General features: G+C 34.9%; 1 protein-coding gene across 1 annotated transcript in view; it reads right to left on the bottom strand.

The window, feature by feature from the left end:
- unc-13 (protein unc13 homolog) overlaps positions 1-25,765 on the bottom strand; it is a 1,156,644-nt gene that overhangs the window by 173,594 nt on the left and 957,285 nt on the right. Inside the window, exon 30 of the mRNA XM_090416011.1 lies at positions 2,959-3,036. Within this exon, the coding sequence (XP_090272137.1) occupies positions 2,959-3,036 (78 nt within the window). The remainder of the gene's footprint in view (positions 1-2,958; positions 3,037-25,765) is intronic.

The raw sequence follows: 25,765 nt of genomic DNA, 5'->3' as shown, positions 1-25,765 counted from the left end.
TTTATGGCTGTCATTCCTTGAGCTTTTAATTCAGATTTAATTCACTAAGATTGACATTACTCTTCCTGAAAATATCAGAGTTTGTCCAGGGGTTATCATGATTAGTATTCCCCTAAATGATGTACATGAAGAAGCTGCTCTGTGTGTTAATGGGAGGAAGTTTCACATTGAGAATATATGTGGAATAGTTTTTCCACAGATTCTGGGGATCTCTGAACCTTCTGAGTAAAAGCTGACATTTTCTCAATTAGATGTTCATCTGTTGATTGAATAACAATGAAAGATGACATATTTGCAGGTATCTCTGATGTAAAAAAAAAAAAAAACTCTACCAATGGTCTCTTATTTGCCCTTTATTTGCTAATGTCTCTGATATCATTTGTCTTTTATTTTTTGCTGTTGATGTGCAAATGGTTTCTATATTGGGCTGGACTTGTTAAGGATCCATGAACATGAAGATGAAAGATTCATTCTCAAATGAAGGGAGAGTTCAGCACCAGATCTCCCCCATTCATCACAGATGTCCACTATCTGAAAAGCAATGACTGCGATTGGATGTGCTATACTAGGGCTTCCTGGACATTATACTAACATCACAGTAAGCACCTTGGACACTATCCCTGAAACATGAGTAAAGAGACAATGCAACTGTTGACTCTTGCTGGTAAGACCACTATCCAATGGATTCTGGTACCATCCAGAAGGCTCATCTTTCTGAAGCAGTGCAAGAGTACGATCTTACCCACTTTCCAGATAGTAGAGCCTCCATGAGATACACCACACAACAAACATGGCAACTGGGCATTGGATCCCAGTGATGGTCTGGAAAATAGGACAGAAAAGAACAAACAAAGATGAAACACCAAAAGGACCAGTCAAATCATTGGAGGATACCTTCCACTATGTTGGAAATATCAGCACTGAAAAAAAAACAAGATGACCCATGGAACTATGTACATGAGGATAAGGTGAAAGAAATGTGGTCATCAAAGTGTAAGTAACGGACAGAAGAGAGGAGAGAATTGGTAAAGGGACCTTACAGCATAGACACAAGTATGATTTTATAGATTATGGCATGCGTGTGAGTGGAGACTCAGGATTACTCTTGGAAGATGAGTAAGACTGTGGTTAGGAAGCATGTGAGGTCTAGATTCTTCTCATAGCATGTGGTGAATATGTGGGATGAGCTACCAGTGGATGTTATGAGTGCATATTTGATAAATTTTTCTAAAGCAAGATATGATATTCAGGAGCTGTGTTAGTAAAAGAGGCCTGCTCTTGATTGGTCTTTGTCTGCTGGAGGAGATATAATAATAATAATGATGACATGGCAAATACTAGGGGACAGTAAAGTAGAAGAAAAGTATGTTAAAAATTGAAGAAATATAGAGATCTGGGGAATAAAATTCAAGAAATTTAGAGCGAAGGAGCAATACAATGACAATTTACAACACCTGGAAAAGCTGAGCCACCTAGATCTGAACTCCAGAAAATGGCAACATTAGGTACTTACATCTCACTTTCAATTTTTAGGCCTTTCAGAAAGTCCAAATGGAACACATTGGATAGTCACAGATGTTATTTTGCTACATGTTTTTTGTGCTCTTTGACAGTGAATTCTATTAACTGAATGTAATAATAATAATAAACTGATCAGAAGAACAATCTGATCCATAGTAGAAAAGAAACCTCTTGCCAGTTTAGTCTGTTGAGCAGTATATCCTAAATTCAGGGTCCTGAAAGGGAAAAAAAAAAAAAGAAAAAAAAAAGAGGAGGAGTAGACCTTGCTAATTTCAAAGTGGATGTTGTTTCTTTCAAATAAAAGCTGAGGATCGAGAATATTAAACCTGAAACTAGAGTTATAGTATATCAAATCAAAACTTTAGTTATTCTTGTAAATAACTCAGTCAGTGATTTGATAGTGTTTTACATGCTGACTTTTTTTAATGTGTCACTAGAATGAATATTATTTGTAAATAATGTGATAACATATTTATTGTGCACTGATCTTTACCAAATATAAACAAAAAAGTTCTCTACTGACTTAGTTAATAAAATAAAATAAACATCATCTATTTTTCTCAAACTATGGATATGAGCTTTATCTATCTACAAAACCAGTTACTCATGGGCTGAATAACTGGTAAAGTAAATTATCAAGTCCATACATTTTAGTTATTTTCATATTGATCATGTAAAAATGTTTATCATTATCTACATACTGAAATATCACACACATATTGAACATAAAATTTATTTCTAATATAAATATACATATATGAAAATCTGTTGTATTTACTCGGTATGAAGATATGTTCATATTTTTTTATACTTACTGAAATCCGAGAATTAGACAAACGATCAAGTTATTTAACACACAACATGTTTCGTCGGAAAGCCAGCTTCTTCAGGCATGGGAACATTGAAAGCAAAATAAAAAACACTACAAAGAAACATTGTACCACTACAAAATCGACTATAAACTTCAGTTAAGTTTGAACTGTAGCTAGAGTCTGGGCTAAAGTTCTATTGTTAGGCATCTGCGTGTGTGTGACTTCACATAAACAGTAACCTTAGTTACAATTTACTGGACTCATTTAGCTCTGCTATCAGATACTGGTGCACTCGTCAAGTCACACACATGCAGGTGCCTAACAATAGAACTTTAGCCTGCATTGTAGCTACAGGTCAAACTTAATTGAAGTTTATAGTCGATTTTGTAGTGGTACAATGTTTCTTTGTAGTGTTTTTTATTTTGCTTTCAATGTTCTCACGCCTGAAGAAGTCGGCTTCCCGACGAAACATGTTGTGTGTTAAATAAATTAATCGTTTGTCTAATTCTTGGATTTCAGTCAGTATAAAAAAAATATGAACATATATATATATATATATATATATATATGAAAGTTAACAATAAAAACCTTCAAAATGAAAACGTATCAAAAACTAAAAACTTACTGTTTTTTCCTGGCTGACATAGTTTGAAAATTCCTTCTTAACAATATCAGCATAAGCAGTCAGCACCTTTACAATAGTCTTCAATATGGATAAAAAATATGTTTAAGTTATACATTTTTCCCAACTTAATTTTCTTAAATTAAAATTTTTCCTTATTAATGTTCAAAAATATGCTTCCAAAATCAATTATAATATAACTATAATTAAATTAGAGTATTCAAGGGCTAGGGTGAACCTTTCCTATCTTACGTTGTTCTTCTCATGCAGTGGTCTGCCTTCTCTCCCACAACATCCAGCTAAAGCTAGAAAAGCAAATATAAGAGAGGAGTGGCAAACCGGCTGTATTAAAATTGCCAAAACCCCCCATGAACAGACAACCGTTATTGAATCAAGATGATGCTACTGCATCTGGGGCAGCCAATGCGGCTGTTTTTTGATTACACGAAGCAGTTCAGAAATATGCTATGTGGTAAGCTCAAAAAAGAATTCACCTCCTAACATTGAATATAAGGACCCTTCTTAAACCAGGGAAGACTAAATTGATGGAGAAAGAACTAGAGAGAATATAATAGACATTAAAAAATGTTAATTTTCTTGACCATAACAGTTATAAAAGACTTCTAATGGGACTATATTGATCAAGTACATATAATAAACAACAATGCTTTACCAACTAGTTTCACCAACTAAGGCTGTTGGCATCTTCAGGGTACATAACTGATGTAAGGCACTAAAAAGTAAAAAACTGTTACAAACTATAATCAACCGATTCAAAATATATTAGACAAAAGAACATTGCACGTACAAAACATGCATTGAATGTGCATAGGGTTAGCTTTTCACTTGAGAAGTGAAAAGCTAACCCCAATTTTTCTTCTCTGTTATTATTGATGTCACCAATGTGTTCTTTTTTGTAAACTCCAGCATATTTCTTCAAATATGCTGGAGTTTACAACATATCCTGCTCGTACGGCTTGAATTATATCGGCCAGACTTCAAGGAGCCTTGAAATTAGGCAAAAAGAACACATTGGTGACGTCAATAATAACAGAGAAGAAAAATTGGGGTTAGCTTTTCACTTCTCAAGAATGAATCATGTCATAGAGTGGGAGAGAAGCACAATTCCTTATGTAGAGGAGGACTTCCGCTCCCAATTTATTAAAGAAGTCACAGCAGTTGCCTGCTGTACACAAAACCTTAACAGGAACCAAGGACTAATCTTGCCCGTGATCTAGAAGACCCTTATTAGATCTCTTAACTCACTAGAACTGAATTACAGTGCCAACCATAGAACGTTCCTAAATAACAAGTGAGATCATGCATGTGGTATGTTCTTTTGTCTAATATATTTTGAATCAGTTGATTATAGTTTGTAACAGTTTTTTACTTTTTAGTGCCTTACATCAGTTATGTTATGTACCCTGAAGATGCCAACAGCCTTAGTTGGTGAAACTAGTTGGTAAAGCATAGTTGTTTATTATATGTACTTGATCAATACAGTCCCATTAGAAGTCTTTTTATAATAGATATTGCCGAAACATACAGGTCAGGAGAAGGCATAGTAAATTTGAAGAATGGAAAAACTATTTTACTCAGGAAGAGAAGATACCCCCCCCCCACCGACAGAGAGGGAGTCGCAGTATTAATCAGCAATCAGTTGCAGAACTCCATCTTAGAACTTCATGGTCCAAGAATTATAACAATTAGATCCAAACGAAAAGAAAAAGGGATTTTTTCAAAATTATCCAAATTTATTCTCCAGATCCATCACATGAAGAATTAGATATTTTCTACCAGCAACTACAGGACCTTATTGACAACACAAACAAAAAGGATATCCTAATAGTAATGGAAGACTTCAATGCCAAGGATATTTACACAGACATGAAAAATGTGATGGGCAAATTTGGAATGGACAAGAGAAACGAAAGAGGCAAAAGAGGGCTGGAATTTTAAACATAACAATCTGTTAATCTCAAACATCATGTTTTTCAATAGACCATTGCACAAATACACATGGTCATCTCATGTGCAGTTCTGATAAAAATGCTTGGTTAGAAGAAAAAGCAAAAATGTACGAAGAAGCCAACAAAAAGAATGAAAGCATGACTGTATATAAAATTATAAAATAATTAACAAAACACATCAAAACAGACCACTAAAAATAAAAGATAAAAACAATATTGAAACTGGAACAATTAAGAGATCTGGTAATATTCCTTCCAAAAAAATTTGGAAGGAATATTACCAGATACTTTTCTAGAGGGAAGAAGACGGGAAAAATACGAAGAGACAAAAAAGACAAAAAAGCGCCACTCATAATAAAAGAAGAAATTTCGAATGAAATGAACCAAATAAACTTATTTAATCACCTGGTTATGATGAACTTCCTATTGAACACTAAAATCTTCACATGCATTATTCAAAATAGAATCCAGACTTTAATGAATGAGACAATAGAAGAAGATCAAGGAGGATTCAGACCTGGAAGGTTTACTATAGATCATATTTTTACAGTTAATAGCTTAGCTGAAAAGTACTGGGCATATATCTTACCTATATAATGCAGTTTCATTGACTTCAAACAAGGCATTTGATTCACTTACAGGAACTGAATGATAAACATCTTAAATCTATGATGCTAGATTCAGTACTACAAACCTTTATTATGAATTATTATAAAAGATACCAAAGCAACTGTCAAATTTAATAAAATAAAAACAGACACCCTTCAAAGTAGAAAAAAGAGTCATGCAAGGTTGCCTACTCTCACCAAGTTTATTTATTATCTATTTTGAAGAAATATGCAGATCCATAGCTGAAGAACCAGGTCTACAAATAAATGGCATAATATCAACTGCATCAAATATGCAGACGATATTATTATTCTTCAAAATTTAAAGAACATTTGGGAAAAAAAAAACAATAAAATTTTAAATGAAGAATGCAAAACTTGGGGAATGAAAATCAATCAAAGCAAAACAATCAATGAAAATAGGAAGAGATAAGGAAAAATTTTCAATAAACTTAGAAAATCACATACTTGAACAAGTAAAGCAATTTACATATCCTGGCAGTCTCATTACTCGCAACCTTGACAACACAGAAACAGTAAAATATAGACTTAACAAAGGATTGTCTAATATGAATAAATGAAACAAAATATGGAAAAATAACAGCATTTCAAAAAGCCTCAAACTAAAACTATAAAATCATTATTATACCTACAGCAACATATGGAGCCAAGACTTGGACATGCAATCAGAAAGAAATACAGAAAATCACAGCATTTGAAATGAAATACTTAAGAAAAATAAATAAGACTCATTTGTAAGAACATAAAACAAATGAGCAAGTCAAACACGAATTAAACTATTAGAGAAGATATCATAGCTATAATTCTTAAAATTCTTAAACTTTCAGAGATTACCAAATATAGTCTAGAATGGAATCATTGGAGGAAGATAATCAAGAGGTAGACCAAAAAGAACTTGGCTACAGTCATTGAAGGAAAGGTCACAATTATCGAGCTTCAGAGAGATGACAGAAATGGCCAGAGATAGAACTAGATGGCAAAGATTCGCACATAGGGGGGCTCAACCAGTCATCCAGCAGCTGAGAAAGAAGTTAAATTAGAAACATAGTGAAAATTTGGATAAGAAAATGTTTGAAAGATACATATAATTTAACAAGCAGAAGTGATTGCTTTTCATGTTTTTTCATCCATTTCTTATAATTATTATTATACTTCTATGACAAAGACTCATAATGGGAGGCCACTTTACACACAAATCAACCATACGCACCATCATCATCTACTACATAGCATTTTTATCTGTTAATTGTATATATACCATGGGGGGAAAAAAACTGAATTTGAAGGTGTGTGTGTGTGAGGGGGGGGGGGGGAACCCACTACTTACATGTGAAAAATCCTACATAAAGACTCCTCTCATCACATTATGAAGGCAACAGTAAGCCCCTCTGAACTTTTAAAAGAACCACAGGTTGCTAATATAAAGTACCAGAAAGTTAAGTGTTTTTAATGAAATAATGTAATATTGCATGGAAGGAACTGTATGATTAAGTTTGAAGATTTGTCTAATGAGTTTGTTTACTCCCACTTGCACCATCATGAAATGTTGTCACAAGTGGGAGAAAACAAACTCATTAGACAAATTTTCAAACTTAATCATACAGTTCCTTTCATAAATATTACATTATTTGTGTCACTTTCCCTGTTTAGTCCACTACTATTTGAAACAAAAGCCACCACTGAGAAATGTTATGTTACAAGTAGAGAACATAATTACATTTTGGGGAACTAATTATGAATTTTGGGTTGAGCTCTGCTGGAGACGAGTACATTTTTCGATTACTGAAAATGTAGCAGGTAAGGCATGGGAATGTCTTTATCTGTCTAAGATAACAGGAAATGAGAAGCCACTTGGAAGTTGGAATGTCAACATTTCTATGTGGAATGAAAGCAAAGAAAAGGAGTTATGAGTGGCATCAGTATTTTGGCTGAAAGACATAGCTCGAGAGAGCTTCAAGAATGAGAAGGAATACAGTGGAAGTTAAGAGTGACAACAACTGTGCAAATGAGAGCTTTTGAAAGAGACAAATGGAAGAGGTGACAAGGATATTAAGCCCTTGAGAGATGAGCCAGGAGGATGGATTATATCTCTTGCTTTTCTTGATATGCACATTGCATCCATATCCTGAAAAACTTGTATAGCCACCAACATTATATAAATTCAATTTTTTCCCTAAAAATTATTGGTACTATACAAGAATCCAGTTAACTGAAAAACCAATTCTGAGAGATTCCTTCACTCATTTCTATTTTATTCTTTTTTTCTATAAACATTTTTCATGGACACTGCTCTGTTCTCCATCATTCCTCCACTTTCTATAAGTGATGTAAAAACTTGAATAGCTGCTGATTATCATCCATACACAGTTTAAACTTAATTAATCAGCTTCCCATCCTCGTCTGTCATTATATCTATCTCTATCTTTTGGAAGAGTCTTCTCACTGATTTTTTTTTTTTTTAAAGAAATACAACCTAAAGCTGTTCCAAGAAATATAATAATGCTTCTTGAACAGCTTGAATATGTTAAGTTAATGAAATCAGACAGTAGCAAGCATGGCCCCAAGTGAGGCCTAACTTGATTTTTGTTGATGTTGTTGTTTTTCGGCTTTAGAGTTACGGAGACCCCCCCACACACACCCAATTTTTAGGGAATGTCGCATAGAAAAGGGAAGAATGAGGAGAATAGTAATGCACATAATGGGAAGAAGAAGAAGAATACCAGCAATGTACTGCTTTGTCTTTATATAAATTATGATAAGCTACTCATGATAGAAAAGATAAGCATATTTTGGAAGGCAGAGAAGAAAAGCAGAATGGAGTGCGATTCTTATGATTATATCAGCTTCAATGACTTAAAATAGAAAACTAGTAGCTTTTTTGAGAGCTATGCATGTGTGGGTGTGAACAGGAGATGGGCAATATGGTTTAGTTAGGTGTTGTGAGGTCAGGGAATGCAGATGGTCACAATGAGCACAGATCTTTATGCAAATTAAATTAGCTTGTGCAAAGCACATAATTATTATGGGAGATTAGTATAACAATAAGGAATTGACATCTCATAATAAGAAACCTCTTGAGGTATTCATATCTCAAGTAGAAGGCTTTGTGGGGGGGGGCATAAGAAATTTAGGATAAAGTCATAGTAACAGCGATTGTTACTGTGAATGAATTTCCACAGCTGGAAAGAGAGAAATAATATATTATGGTGTTAATATGTGAAATGAGCAGTCAAAGTTTCAAGAAGAGGAGATTAATTTGTTACATATTTTAAGTTGTCATATCAATAACATATCAACAAACACCAGATATATGTAGAAAAAAAAAGAAAAAGTATTGACAAATTTTTTGTCTATTCTATCATGAGTATCTTTTGTATGAAAATTAGAACAGAAGAACAGGCATACATTATAGAAAGATTAATGCATGATTATGAGTTGTAATCTATAATGGAGTAGCAAAATCTAATTGTAATGAAGTCTTAATGAGGTGTACTACCAATAAAAATGAGTATATGCAATATTTTTTTATTTTTATATGCCATGCAATGGTACGGTGTACCAGAACCTTTATTAACAGGTATGACGTGACATACAGGTATGGTGCATTTATAAATTTGTAATATTTGGTAATTTTTTTTTTCAATCACCTAGTATTCAAATAAACTTAGTTATTTAATGAAACTGCATTTTTCACTATGTCTGTTATTAGGATATTTACTATATAAATGTAACATAAATTTAAAAAATGTAACATTAAATTACGTTCATGTTTTATATATCACCACATTCGAGCCAAGCTGTGTCTTGTGCAAGCTGCACTTCAGGTGGAACTGCATTTAGTGCTGCAATAAAACTTTTAATTTGGTTTGCAACTACGTGGTCTGGTATATATACTGTGAAAGGATGACTAGTTTTTTTTTTTTTCCCTTTTTTTTTTTAATTTCTTCATTGAAGAGAGGAAAAAGACAGGTCAGAAAATAAGTGAAGAGTCTATGAAGGACGTGTCAACAAACTGTTTGTTCCTTATGTTGTTGGAAGTTTTTTTTACTTGGTTATACTATAAATTAAAGATACCAAGAAATTATATACTTGGTTTAATCCTTTATCCAAGTGCAAGCAAACAAGTTTGCACCTAAACTATTTTCAGGACTGGGGAAACTCGTATATAGAAGCTTATAACTTCACATCACTTGCCTTGGTATCCTATAATGCAAAGAACATGTGCTTACGGGTATAATGCTATGCATTATGAGAAGGGTCACTACCCAGACCGGTTTCGACCTTTATCGAGGTCTCATCAGTGGGAGCCAAGCCAGAGATGATACCAAGGTTAAAGTAATGCAGAAGTCATATTTTAATATAAGAGTTGCCAAAAGGTGTCACACCTTATTATTAAAATACTCTGAATTAGAGAAAGTTGTTGGAAGTTATTCCACTTGGTTATACTATCATCTCTGGGTCTCGCTCCCACTGATGAGCCCTCAATAAAGATAGAAACCGGTCTAGGTAGTGACCCTTCCCATAATGCATAGCATTATACATGTCTGCAAGGAGATGTCCTTTGCATTATGGGATACTGAGGCAAGTGATGTGAAGTACTTAGTTATACTATAAATTAAATATACCAAGAAATTATATACTTGGTTTAATCCTTTATCCAAGTGCAAGCAAACAAGTTTGCGCCTAAACTATTTTCAGGACTGGGGAAACTCGTGCCTTGGTATCCTATAATACAAAGAACATATGCTTATGGGTATAATGCTATGCATTATGAGAAGGGTCACTACCCAGACCGGTTTGCAAACTGCTTACACTTGGATAAAAGATTAAACCAAGTATATAATTTCTTGGAATCTTTAATTTATTGTTTATTCCTTATGGTATCTGCATTAAACAGCAAAGGAATGACTGATATTAATGAAAGGCAAAGTTGCTAGACTATTGATTTAAAAGAAAATAAATAACTTTTGTGTGAAGTATAACTGGCTAAAGTGTCAAAATAAGAGACCTGTCCATTGTGTAAATGAACTGAAACTCTTGTAGTGGGAAAAAAGATGGACATGAAGATTTCAATGGCATGTGCAAATAATGTTTCCAAGTGAACAGATATGCACGTAGTAGCCAACAAAAGGCCTCAGTGAATCACTATGATTCGTCTATACTGACTGAGCTATGGAGGCTCTCGATTTTAATACTAGTAACAGTTTTTAAGGTGGAAGTGCGTTTGAAGTCATCTGGTATGAGGTGGAATTAAACAAGATCAAATACATAGTGGGATATTGAGATAAAGAACTGGTGGATCAGTTGCTAGTGATGAAGAAATGCATCATGAAATAAAAATGATGGGAGTGAGAAGAGTAATCATAATGAGGGATTTTAATTATCTAAACACTGACTGGGTAGCAGTAAAATCTCATGAGAAAAATGAAACTTAATTTATTGAGCTGTTGTGAGCAATTTCCTCAAGTAGCATGTGACAGAAGGAACTTGAGGTCAAAGAGTGTCAGATCTGATTATAGCATGAGATTATAGCTCAGCTGCCTCCAGTTCGTGATAGTGATCATGCGCTACTCACTTGGGAAAGGACTAAGTTTATGAATGTTCAATTCAGAAAGGTTACATGCAAAACTACAAAGAGGAAATTCTTAAAAACCGAGGAGTATACTGAGTTCAAGGAAATGGTATTAGTTGATGGATGGGAAGAATTTAAAAAATATGTAAATGATCAAATATCAGGATGTGTCCCAAAAGTTCGAAGAATAAAAAGGTAGAAATGAAATGGATGCATAACCTTATCAAGCAAGAGATTTGTAAGAAAAGGATGATGTGGAAAGAACACCATGTGCAAAAGGATGATGTCTGTTATGAAAATTATAAGCAGCAAGCAAGAAAAGTCAACTGTTGTATGGAAAGCTAAGTCTGAGGATGTGAAAGAAAGTGGCTCTGCAAGCTAAAGATAACCCTCAAAGAATTCTATTGATATGCTGCAAGTAAAAGAAAGAATAACTCTACTGAATGCAGATTGTGTTAGGGTGAAAATGTAGAAAAGGTTGTTCAACTAATGAGTGCCCATTTTGCTAAAGCTATCAACTTGGTGTATGCAACATTGAGTTCATCGCTACCTCTTCAATGGATGAAGAAACTCAGGTGTATGAAGAGGAGGTATTAGAGCTATTGCACAAACTGAATAACAGTTCAGCAATAGGGACTAATGAGATATCAGCATGGGTGCCAAAAGAGTGTTCAGCTGAACTGGCTATTCCTTTAACCAGGCTATATAATTTGAGTCTCAGAACAGGGAAGATTCTGCAGCAGTGGAAAGAATGTATGTAATCCCATTGAACAAGGCTGGTGCAAAGACTGATGTATCCAACTACTGACAATCAGTATCTCAGTAAAATGACAATCAGTATTTCAGTAATATTTTGGAATGGTTATGGCTCTCATCCAGAAATGGGTTGACAGAGAATCTCTACTTTGCAATGAACAGCATGAGTTTACTAAGGGAAGGTCATGTTTTAGCAACTTGTTCACATTCTATAATAATGTTACAACTGAGTTAGATAAGGGAAATGAATACATCATGATACTTTTGGATTTTGCAAAGGAACAGGGATTTTGTCTCAGAACAGGGAAGATTCTGCAGCAGTGGAAAGAATGTATGTAATCCCATTGAACAAGGCTGGTGCAAAGACTGATGTATCCAACTACTGACAATCAGTATCTCAGTAAAATGACAATCAGTATTTCAGTAATATTTTGGAATGGTTATGGCTCTCATCCAGAAATGGGTTGACAGAGAATCTCTACTTTGCAATGAACAGCATGAGTTTACTAAGGGAAGGTCATGTTTTAGCAACTTGTTCACATTCTATAATAATGTTACAACTGAGTTAGATAAGGGAAATGAATACATCATGATACTTTTGGATTTTGCAAAGGCTTGCATAAATTGGAGAATATGGGTTTGGATTATAAATTATCATCATGGATAAGAGGATGGCTGATTGACAGATATCAAAAAGTTGTATGTGGGGGATGCGAGTCTACAACATTTAAGGTAACCAGTGGTGTACCACAAGGATCAGGTCTTGGTCCACTGTTATTCAATCTGTACATTAATGTACAGATTGAATAACATTATCATGGATAAGAGGATAGCTGAGTGACAGATTTCAAGGCACACAGACACAAATAACGATATGTGCCTGTGTGCACATATTATTATTTTTTATGTTCCCTGAAGATGGTAATGTAACATTACCGAAATATAGGAAATATTAATTAAAGATGTTTAATTAATATAATAGTATACAATGTCTTTCCATAAAAATGAACAGTTATGTATCACCAACGCATAAGTTTATCTACAAAAAAGGAATGCTGCTGATATGCAGTACTTGCAGAATGATTTGAATAGGCTGGAATTGTGGGCATGAGAAAATGGATACTAGTTCAATGTCAGTAAAGTCATGCAATTTGGCACGATTAGATATCAATGCCATATTATATTAGTGGGATTATGCTAGAAACTGATCAGGCTAGGGATCTTGGAGTGTTAGCAGATAGCAAGTTGAAGTTCAGGTGTCATGTAACAAAGATTGCAAATACAACTCAAAAGATAATTGTAATGCTGAAATTCCGACCTCCAAGCCATCCTCCGATGAGGGTTCAGACAACCTTGTCAACTTCAATGCTAGTAAAACCCAGTTCTGTCTTATTTCTCACAAAAAAGAACCATTTTCCCCCAGCATTGTTTTTGATAACACTCAAATTCACAGACAAGATGAAATTTCTCTTCTCGGAATTACCTTGACATCAAGCCTCTCCTGGCATAAACACATCACAACTATTGCATCTTCAGCTTCCAAAAAACTAGGTTTTCTCTTTCGCTCAAGATGCTAACCTCTAAACAGCTGTTAATACTAGACAAGTCATAAATCCGCCCAGCTCTCGAATACTGCTCTCACATCTGGAGTGGGGCTCCAAAAAGCTCCCTCAAAATGTTTGACTCAATACAGAGGAAAGCAATTAGACTAATAAATGACCCATCCCTCACCAACTCGCTCCCTCCACTTTCTCATAGACGCTTGGTCTCTGCAATCTGTATATTCTATAAATACTTTCAGAGGAAAGGTTCATCTGTAACAGCATCAATAATTCTCCCACCCTGTACCAAGCCCATTGGAACATGTACAGCTGCCGCACAACATCCTTTTACAGTACACCTCGAAACCCACAGAACAGGTTTCTTCTTTTCCTCATTCATTCCTGCTACTGCAGTACTGTGGAACAGTCTTCCCCCTGACATATTTCCCAAGGAATACAATATACAGGAATTCAAATCAAATGTAAACAAGTTTCTCCTTTCACAACCCTATCACCCATATATGATACTAACGTACTATAGGTTGACCGCCAACCTCCTGTATATGGGCCCAACATAAAAAAAAAAAAAAAATCTGACGTAAAAATAAGGATGCCATTTTGCCTCTTTACAAGCCTTGATTAGACCTCACTTGGACTATTGTACACATGTCTGGTCTCCTGGTTTCCATTGTGATTCTAATACAGCAGAGAGAGAGAGTGCAAAGAGGACTATTAAAATGATATCAGGATTGTGGAATACAATTATGCAGACAAATTGAGTAATTGTAGACTACAGACACTAGCAACATAGGAGAACAGGAGAAAGAGGGGTGATATGACTGCTGACTTACAAACTCCTGAAAAGGGTAATGCAGGATTTCATTTGATGGAATTTTTCATTTTATGGTCTAGACCAAATAGATACCAAAGGAGATTTGGTATCTATTATCTATTATTTGGATACTATTTGGTCTCGTTACTCACTGATGAAGCCTCAAAAAAGGCTGAAACCAGTCTGGGTAGTGACCTCCTACCATAATGTAATAATGTAAAAAATGTGTTTTTACATTATGGAAAATACCAAGATTAGCGATCAGAACTTTCCCCACCTTTGCAACGAGTTGCCTGAGATTGTACTACGTACTAGGACTACTTGCATTAGCTCACGCTAGTAACCGCCAATACTTTTATAGTTTACTATATTCGGCATGAAACTCTCTGATTCCAATCTTTGAGTTTCTTATTCAGTTTTAAAACAATGTGGGATTTAATATCCTCTTAATTTGAATAATGTTTATATAGCCGAAATGAAGCCTATTGGCTCTTTATATTTAAGTAATGTTTTAGCTTTTCTAATAAGGTTTGATGTGTGAGTGTGTCAAATGCTTTAGTCAAATTGATAAAGACTACCATGACAATTTTGTTTTCATTGAAGGCGGTATTAATCGTCTGTAAAATCATCCAAAAGAGATGTTGTTCCTTTATTTTTCTGAAAACCATATTGTGTTTTGGGAATAATATGAAAGGTTTCTGCATATGCTGCGAGTTTCCTTTGTACGATCTGCTGCATAATTTGATTGATAATTGGTAGTGTTGTTGTGGAAAGAAGTGGTAGTGGAAAGAAGCAAATTGGGTCTGTAATTATTGATTAAATTTCTTTTCCATGTTTGTAAATGGGTACGATTATGGCCATCTTTAACATACTTGGTATTTGTCCAGTTTTAAATATTTTATTTATTAATTTTAATACGACAGGGCCTAGGCTAGTTGTATGTTGCTTGATATCCTTAGATCTTATACCACCAATTCCTGGGCCTTTGTTTGGTTTGATTTGTTGTATTACATACAGAAGTTCTGCTTCTTTTATGGTTGGGAACCATAATGTCTGTTTTGCTTGTAGTCCAAGTGGAGGATCACGTTTTGTGATTGGAGGGGTATTTCTTTGTAGTTTTTGGATGGAGTCTACAAAGTATTGGTTAAAGTCATTTGCTAGTTGTTGGATAGATTTAGAGTCTTTCATGAAGTTGTGTTTTATGGTTTCAGAGGCAGCGGTATTGGGGGCACAAACTAGCATTTGTTCAGATGCCACGTTTGTTTCATGTTTTTTTCTGCAGAGGTTAATTTGTCTCTGTAGTAGTTTCTTTTTGAATTTCTTATTTGAGTCGTAAGGCGATTCCTTGTTATCTTATATTCAGTTTTTAAAGCTGCATTGTTTGGATATCGCTTTAATTGTTTCCATCAGATGTCATTTCTGTGAATATCTAGGATTATGTTAGCATTATCCAAAGATTTCTGGCTTGTTTTCGAATGAATTCTGACATTTTTTGCAGCTTTCTTATATATTTCATCCAGTAAGAGTTTAATGTTGTTGTATAAGTATCTATTGAATCTGGTGACAGATTCAATATATACTTACCATGTAGTTCCAGTTTATTTTTTTTGTTTCGTGATTAATAATAATAATATCACATGCAGCATTGCAATATCACCATTTAGATAGTATACGCCCTTGCAAAATCATCACTCAGTAACTCAACAATTGGGTTTGCTTATACTACCTGCCTACCATCAGCACTTTTTAGTCATTCTTCCAAAACCATTCCACCTTTTACATAGCGAAAGAACTTTTTAGGATTTCTTTCCAAGGGAGTGGATAGAGGGTAAGATAGTTCCATTACATAAAGGTGGTTCCAAGGCAGAAGAAGCAAATTACAGACCAATTAGTATCTCTGGAGTGGTAGTTAAAGTATTTGAAAAGTTGGTTAAAAGCAAAATTCAGGAAGGGGTGGATAGGAATATGATACTCTATAGGGGGCAGCATGGCTTTGTAAAGGATACACCGGGAGGCATAGGGCCAAACACCTTATCCTTGTGTATGGCTGCAGTTAAATGAATAGAAAACCCTCAACACCTGTCCTTAGTAATTTATTCACATTTTACAATAAGATGTCAAAAAACTGGATAAAGGAAATGGCTAAACCATGACTGGACTGCTGGACTTTGCAAAGGCATTTGATAGAATAGCACATTGAAAAGTTTGAGGAAATGGGAATGTATATGAGGTTAGTGGCATGGATGGTGGCTGATGGATAAACATCAGAGGATGGTGTATGGTCAAGTGGAATCAAGGAAAAGGAGGCTGACTAGGGAGTGCTTCTTGGGCTCTGTACTAAGACTACTACTATTTAATCTTCTTCTTCCCTTTTCCCGCTTTTACCTTGCAGTGTCAAGGGTTTTTCTATTCATTTAACCACAACCGCACACAAGGATAAGGTGGTTAGCCCTATATCTGCAGAAGTCTGTATGTCTCAAGGATGGTTTGCCTGCTTGCAAGATGAAAAACTCCAGATAAACTGGGAAGAAAAACCCTGCAGTCCACAGCCAAGACTGGCTAATTGGCTATGTCTGAGAAAGATTCTAAGCTCCTCACATCAGCAACGGAAATTGAACCAAGGACATTCCTTTCCTGTGGTTGTGAAGCACGCAGTCACTCGGCTAACTGCACAGACCTACTCTTTCATTTGTATATTAATGATAGAACAAAAGATTTGAGGGAGGGGATATTTAGTTGTTTTCCAATGATGCAAAACTAGGGATGGCAATATCTGATAAAGGTGATGTAGATATCTTACAAGATGATTTAATTAAATTACTTGACCAGTACTCGCTGTGCAAATTTGCTAATGCATGCCATCTACATTCATCCTTGTATACCACCTGGATTATAGCAGCAACCCAGTACCATCAACAGGGTGTAGCATAGAGGCAGCCTGCCTCACAGCGTCACTTAATAAGGATGCTTGTTCAGCCATATTACAGTAGGCAGCATATTACAGCAACAAGATATTTTTCAACATCTGATGTAGATGCAACAGATTTATTTGAAGAATTAAAAATTCTCTCAAAAATAATACAAGAGAAATCATATATATATATATATATATATATATATATAAAACCAAAATCTTATAGAAATTTATCCCAACGTAACTACTGCCCTAAAGATATTGTTGAATATCGTTAACAATTCCTGTTAGCGTAACAAGTGCAGAAAGAAATTTTTCCAAGCTTAAACTGATTAATAATTATTTGTAAATAGCAATGACCCAAGAAAGATTGGTTGGTCTAGTAACTATAATGATAGAGGCAGACATAGCTTATAATTTAAATTTAGAAGAGCTTAAAAACAGTTTTAAGCGATATCCCCGTAGAGCAAACATTTAATTAATATTATTATGTAATTGTTCTGCATTAATGTTTCTCTTGTAATAAAAACAAAATAGCAATTGGAGATTTTCTTATAGTTTTGTCTTATAACCATCACATGCAATATTTAATTGTTTGTCTCAGGGCACAATGACAGCCCTGCAGCAAACCAATTATATATTTTGTCCTGATGGTCTTCATCTCACACCAGATAACCTCAAATGAACTATCCTCTGCATCTCTGTCCACCTAATGTATGTGCACTCTTTTTATCTTCAGTTCTTTTCTTATCATTACCAAAAACCCCTCTCCTCATTCTGTTAATTCTGTCTTCTCTGACGATACTATCATTTGCATTTTATCCCCATGACTATATTATCCTCAGCCATCCAAGTCACACTAATGTCTGTAACTTTTGGCCAAGTTGAGCTAACCAATGCCAAAAACTCCTTTTTTTGCCCTTATTCTGGATACTTCTGATCTTAGTATACATAAATTGCATTATCCTCTTCATTCCAGAACCTTCCTTACACACCTTGTGTTGATTAGTCCACTGAAGATAGGAATCTGGGGAGCCACAGTCATCATCATCATCATCTCATGATCACTCTCTCACTTATTAGCTTCTGGGGTGTCTGGATCCACACTCAATCACATCCTTCCTAAGCATTCTAGTTTCTCTGACTTTGCACTTTCAAACAATTATTAAACAATACTTTCTTGAGACAGTTGATTCCAAATTAATTCAAATACAAACTATTTGCCTTATATCTATCCTTCCTTCCATCAAACTCATGCCACACATGTACAAAATCTACACTATTCCTCCTGCACAATCTAGACACTCACTGATTTGCAATCACAACTCTTCATCTCAACTTGTCACTATCATACCACGGCAAAAATGGATTGAACTTTCACTTTCTCACATTTACTTTATTTTTTGCTTCTACTACCAACTCTTTCATAGTTTCTTGCATGTCAACTGCTAGATCATGTTCTGCAAATTCAAGATATGTTTGAACATGAAGAATAGTTACATCACAGAAGTGACTTCACCTTGAGCAACTGAAAAAAGGAGGAGTCCTTTATTTGTTAATGAAAATATCACTAAAACTATTAAATAAAAAGGCAGATTTTATATATTCTATTTCTTGTAATGGGGAGCCACATAAGAGTGCTTAAAATTGCATAAGGGTGGTAGCAGACTGGAAGTGTCTAACTATAGGTTTATGTGCCATTAGTAGTTGTTAAGGTCGTGGAGAAATTAGTGAGAGACTATATCAGCATTGGGCAGATAAGGGTAATGTTATCTGTGAGAATCAACATGGATTTGTTAACGGGTGCTTAAGTAATATGATTGCATTTTACAACATAGTGACAAGAGCAGTTGATGAGGGGAAGGCATACAATGCCATTTTCTTCGATTTTGTAAAGGCATTTGACAGGGTGCCACATGATAAGCTGATATTTAAGCTATAGCACATGGGTTTAGATGTCAGGTTAGTCAACTGGATTCAGTATTGGCTGTCTAGGGGTGATGATCAATAGAAAACTGAAATTTCTATTGATCATCACCATATTGTAAAGGTGGTGAAGGTAATAACCCAGAGGATTGCTGCAATACTGAGGACACTGACCTGCAGAGATAAAAGAGTTATCATTATGTTGTATAAAACCCTGATCAGACCACACTTAGACTATTGTTTTCAAATTTGGTCCCCCAGGATTTGAAGGGGATAAATTAACTGTGGAGAGGGTACAGAAGCAGATAACGAAGGTGGTTTTAGGACTGTACAATGTTAATTATGAGGATTGGCTGAGGGAATGTGGACTGCAGAGTTTGGTGGATAGAAGAAGGAGAGGTGATACAATAAAAACTTTTAAATTGTTGAGAGGCAGTTACAGGGCAGACACTGGGGAGTTCTTTCACTTGGTGGAGCAATGGGAAGGAGAGATGACAAGGGGGCCATCCAAAAGTACGAAAGGAAGCTGTGAGCAAGAGGGTGAGGAGTGGTTTCTTTGCGTCGAGGGTGGTGGAACCATGGGATGCATTGCCTGATAGAGTGGTGAGAGCAAGAAAGGTCAATGAGTTCAAGGAGTGGTATGATAGACTGTGTTTCCTAGGAAAGACCTCCTGCGATGAGTCACTTGACTCCATGGAGGCCTGAATAATAATAATAATAATGTATTCAAGAAAGAAAAAAGACTGTGGGTCTTTAAGTTTATTCTGACAACAGAAATAACTGGACTGAAGTGAAAATTCAAACAGCACGACTATATTATTATTATTATTATGTGATACCTCCAAGGACTCATCGTGGGAGGGCAGTCTACTCCACACATCTAACCATCTCCCCTACTACTTAATTCTCCTACTACACACTACCATCAACGCCATCTACCACTCAACACCACCAACAGTATTTTTTGCCTGTAAATCTTTCTTCTGAAAGCCGATTTGTCTGTATGTGGGATGAAAAGCCCAAATTTCAGGGAGAAAAAGCCCTGTTATCTCTGTATAACAGGGATTTTATATATAGATCGGCTAACTCACCTTGAAATGGAAAAGCCCATATAGATTCCTTTTGTACAAAAGATTCCTTTTGACAAGAATCAAACCTAGGCTTTTTCCAATCAAAGGGTGCAATATTAATAGGAAAGTCTTGCCTAAGAAATTTAAAAGCTATACTGGTAAATAAAGAAATGATACCATGATCCATTAGGATGTCAGCAGATGCAAGATGAGGATAAGAAGTTTTGCATTTAAAATCCAGCATGTTTTTGATATATGCAGGGGGATTCGACTAATAAGTGGATAATAAAATGTACAGTTCTTGTTTGTGAAATGGGACATTTTGTTTATGCATCTTGGCAAAACAGCCATATAAACTAGGTGCAATATAGTGCTTTCTAACACTCATCTTAGATTTTTCTTTTCTTTCTTTCTTTTTAATACTTTGCTACACCTTATTAGGACTTTATTATAATTATTATAATTAGATCAGATTGCTTATTAAAATTCATGAGTTCATTCATTGTCATTTCCTCTGTGACAACCACTTCCACTTATAAGCTTTATAGACAGCTTAGAAGTGGAAGTGGTTGTAACACCTCCAGGGAGTCCAAGGACCATATACAAGTTTATCACCCAAATGCTGCTAACAATTGTACGTTGAAGTGCATGCCACTCTACAGTTTATACCCATAGTTGGTTTAACAACTAGCTTGAAAAATTCTTGAAAATTTAACAACAGGCTCTTGTAAGCTGGCTGCCATTGATGCACACCACTGATGCTGGATTACACAGGCGATTCCTAACAGTTTTAAAATTCAGGAAATTTTTAGTGTCCTGGCTTCCATATTGAATTAATATATAAGCTAGACAAATCCATGTTTGTGTGTCAAAAATGCAAGAAATCATTAGCATTTATTAATGCAAATATTCTATTAGGTTTTTTATAAAGGTTTCTACAGAATTATTATCTGAACCTTAGGTAAAGACTAATAATTTTTATCTTAGTACAAATAAGATAACATATGAAAATTGAATAAATTAATCAATCATGTCATAGCTTTGTTCTCTATTACAGTAATTTTTTTTTGCTGCTCTATAGATTTTAAGCAAGCAATTGTTTGAGATTAAAAAAAGGGAAAAATACTCAATATCATGCACTCCAGTGTTATAAAAATACTACTGCAGTAATTTGGATCAGCTGAAACTTCTGGAATACTGGTTGAGTGAGCAGTGTCATGCTATGATGCCTACTCTCACCATATTTGTTTAATCTATGCCTGAAGAAATATGAACAAAAATTATATCATATAAAGTATGTAGATTATATAGTATTATTTACAGACAACAAGGAAAACTTAAAGTATATGAATGGAAAACCTATATAAAAATAGCGATGGTTATTTAATACAGAGAAACTTTTCAATATTCAATATAGAGAAAACCAACTTAATGGCAATAGATTCTTTATGGTGCAGATACGAGGGTGGTCTGAAAAGTTCTCAGCCTAACAATGAAAAAAACGACTTCATAATTTCAAAATAATTTTTATTTTTCAAAATAATCTCCCTTAAGACTAATGCATTTATTCCAGCAATGCTCCAGCACCATTATCCTGTCCTTGTAGTAGTTCTCAGTAAGATCTGCAAAATACCCTTCTACAGTTGCAATCACCTCTTGATTCAAAGAAAAAGGCTGATCATCGAGGAAGAGATTTAGCTTTAGAAAGAGAGAAAAGTCAGAGGGAGCCAAATCTGGGGAATAGGGTGGATGTTCCAACAATTCATAGTGCAGATCCGTTAATTTTCCCAATGCCAAAACACCTTTGTGGGCAGCTGGTTAAAAGATCGGAATAATATTCCCCGGTTATTGTTTTAGCCTTTTCAAGATAATTAATAAACAAAATGCCTTTAGCATTCCAAAACAGCAATGCCATGACCTTTCCTGCTGATGGAACCAAATTTCTCTTCTTTGGAGCTAAACAACCAGCTTCTCTCCACTGTTTTGACTGCTGTTTAGATTCTGGTCTGGTGTGTAACAGTGAATCCAAGTCTCATCCATAGTAATAAATCGATGCACAAAATCAGTTTTATTTTTGTTAAAATGCTCCAAGCACTGTTTAGAGATTTTCATGCGAGTGCATTTTTGATCTGCTGTGAGCAAGCGTGGCACCTATCTTGCATAAAGCTTTTTCATTTGCAATTCTTCGTGCAAAATATATCTTACATGTTCTTTTGAAATGCCTATAGTCTCAGCAATTTCATGTACTTTGACTCGCCAGTCTTCCAATACCATATCGTGCACTTGATCAATGATTTCTGGTGTTGTTACACTTTTTGGATGTCCTTCACGTGGATCATCTTCAAGGCTGGTACGGCCATGTTTAAACTCGGGAACCCATTTCTTAGATGAAAAGCTAAATGGTGACTTACGCATGGATCCGCCAACAGTTCGTCGGCATGAAACGTTCAGATCGTAGTTTTCGATCTTAGTTTCGTTTACTGGCTGAAAAACAATAAGGGATTTTTATCCCCCTTAACTTAACCCATTTCTTAATTGTCGAAAACGAAGGAGAAGAGTGCCCATAAACGTTTATGAACTTCGAATGAATTTCTTTTGACATTAAACCTTCTTTTACAAAGAATTTTATAACTGCACGATATTCAATTTTATCCATTTCAGGAGATACAGACAACACTTTTGCTTCAGACAGCTGTATAAAACAAACTACTTGATAGAATGACTTGCTATTTCAGATGGATGCATATGACTGATGTGCCAACTTAGAAAAAAAAAATCGTGCCGATAGCGTTGCCATTTATGGTCGAGGCCGAGAATTTTCAGACCACCCTTGTATTTCAGGTATTAAACAAGGAAGTAAGGAACAAAGATTGACAGGCTTTGAAAGCAATCATTTGAGAATAATAAAAATAAAAATAAATAACACACAGTGGCAAATGCAAAGATGAAAATACAACTTTAGTGATATATGCTTAAATTTATTATTTTCCTTCTCCTGGTCTACTAAGGCAGGTAACAGCTTTCAGGACACATTGACCACTGAAACATTAAAACAGCTTTTTAATTTAATCTACATGAAGCTAAGCAATTTAAGTTTCTGTATGAGTTCAGTCCAGTTATACTCTTTATGTTTTCTATTTATTTCCTTCTTGGTCTTCCTGGCAGTAACCTTCCTTCTACTCTTCCATTTTGGAGAATTTGAGGAAATAGTTCAGCAGACATTCTGTATATGTGTTCATACCATTGAACTGTTCATGTATTCTTGCAGTTATTGAAATATAGCAGTGTAATTCTTCTTTGATCTCCTAATTGGTTTCATTTAATTTTATACAGTTTTATTTTTCCCCTCAATTGCTTGTGTTTTCAAAGCCTGTCAATGTTTGTTCTTTTCTTCCTTAAGTTTGATAACCGAAGTCTCTGCACCATAAAAAAACTATGGGGAGTAATCAGTAAGAAACATACTTTGATTTTAAGTTCTACAGAGAGGTATGTATTTTTTCAAATATTTGTAAGTCTGTTCATATTAGACAACCCTAGATTTATTCTATGCAGGGGGATACGTTCCAAGACCTCCCAGTGGATACCTGAAACCATGAATAGTACCAAACCAACATACCTATGATAAAGCTTAATTTTAAATTAGGCGCAATAAAAGATTAACAATAATAGCCAATAATAAAATAGAACAATTATAACAACATACTGTAATAAAAAATCATGTGAATGGAATCTTAGTAACCGTTTTATACAATTTTTTTCCTTTCCTTATTAAGTTGAGAACTTTCACCATTTCACTTAAAGAAAGCACTTTATGGCTTCTTTATGGTATATCTGAATTGCCAGCATCACTTGAACACAAGCACTGTGAATACTGTGACAATTGATCTGATAACCGAGATGGCTAAGAAGTGACTAATGGGTGGATAGCATATACAGTACACCGTGGACACACTGAACAAAGCGATTATTTACATCCTAGGAGGGAAAGCGAGCATTTAAAACTTATGAATTGTTTATTTCTGGAATTTTCCATTTAATATTTTCAGACTGGGGTTGACCATGGGTAACTGAAACCACAGAAACCAAACTAGCAATAAGGGGGACTACTGTAATTTGTTTGTAGTTTAGGTGCTTAAATAATAACATTTTTTAACTTGTTCCAGTTTGTTTCCTATCAAGTTAAGTTCTTCCCTATTTCTATCTCTTGCCATTGATTTGGTTTTACTAAACTTTCTCTGTATTTAACAGCCACTGCTGTTTTTATGCAAGTTTTTCAATCATATACTTTAAGTTTTCCTTATTGTCTGTAAATATTATTATATCACTTACATATTTTATACGATATAATTTTTTATCATTTTTCTGATAGGCATACATTAAACAAATACAGTGAGAGTAGGCATCACAGTATGACACCTCTCTGTCTCTCAACTGGTATTTCAGAAGTTTAAACTGATTCAAAATACTGCTGCAGTATTTTTTATAACACAGGAGTGTATAACAGAGAGACTATTTTTAACCCCCCATTTTTTTGTTTGTTTAAAACTCAAACAATTTCTTTCTGCTTATTGAGTTAGAAGCCTGCTGTCTACAGAGCATCCATAAAGCTTTCTTTTTTTTTACCCACAACAAGCCAGATTAGATTGTATTCTGGAAACAAAGTTGTTTCTCTTCAGAAACCATAAAAGATGAGAGTAAACCTTTTTTTCCAGAATCTTGCATAGGTAGCTAGTCAGACAACTTGACAATAGTTTATTGGAGATTTTGGATCCTTCCCAGGCTTAACAAAGTTTTTTGCTTTTTCAGGTATCCAGAAACCCATTCTCACAAAATATTCTGTTGAAAAAGTGAAGTAGTTGCTCCATAGGTGATGGTGACAGATGTTTTACCATGCCGTAATATACGTTATCTGGTTGAATATTGAGCGACAAAGCAGCTTTTATTTCTTCTTTTATCTGTAGAAGATAGACACAGTGGAAACTGTGTCTATCTTCTATACAATAACATGAGCAACAGCTGCCCAACAGCTTTTTAGAGCTGAATTGCTGACTCATGGAATCAGCTGCTCCCAATCATCTTTAATTTCGTCTACCACAGTTATGTGGAAGAACTCTTCGTCATGAAGTATTTCGCCTAAACCTATAATTTATTTGCTGTAGACCAACCAACCACTCATGGGTGGGAGTGACATATATAAAATCTGTGAAAGAGTCAGTCACTGAGTTAAAGATTTTTTTTTTTTTTAGAGCAATGGCCATGTTATTTACTAGCGTGTAGTATATATTTTCTTTAATTTATTTTTTAAACATATTAATCCCATACATGATTAATTATCAATAATTAATAACATGAGTTATTAATGAAGTTGAACTGTCAATAGATAGTGACCAGGTATTGCTCATGTTTTTACATGTTTAGATGAAATAGAGAAATGGTGATGGACCATTCAGTGAACTGGCATTCATAAAAACATGTATAGAAAAAAGCCATAATGCTAACAAAAAGGTGGCATTTGTGCAAGATAGACAGATATGAAGAGAGGGTCATCTATCATGTGGACTGACTTCCTCTGAATAAAAATCAGTCATTCTTAGGGATGT

Source organism: Typopeltis vanoorti, chromosome 3 (assembly GCF_054136105.1).
Source record: "Typopeltis vanoorti isolate ZY-2024b chromosome 3, IOZ_Tvanoo_1.0, whole genome shotgun sequence".
Lineage (NCBI taxonomy): Eukaryota > Metazoa > Arthropoda > Arachnida > Uropygi > Thelyphonidae > Typopeltis > Typopeltis vanoorti.
The sequence above is the reverse complement of the archived record's forward strand: the minus strand, read 5'-3'. Positions and strand labels throughout refer to the sequence as shown.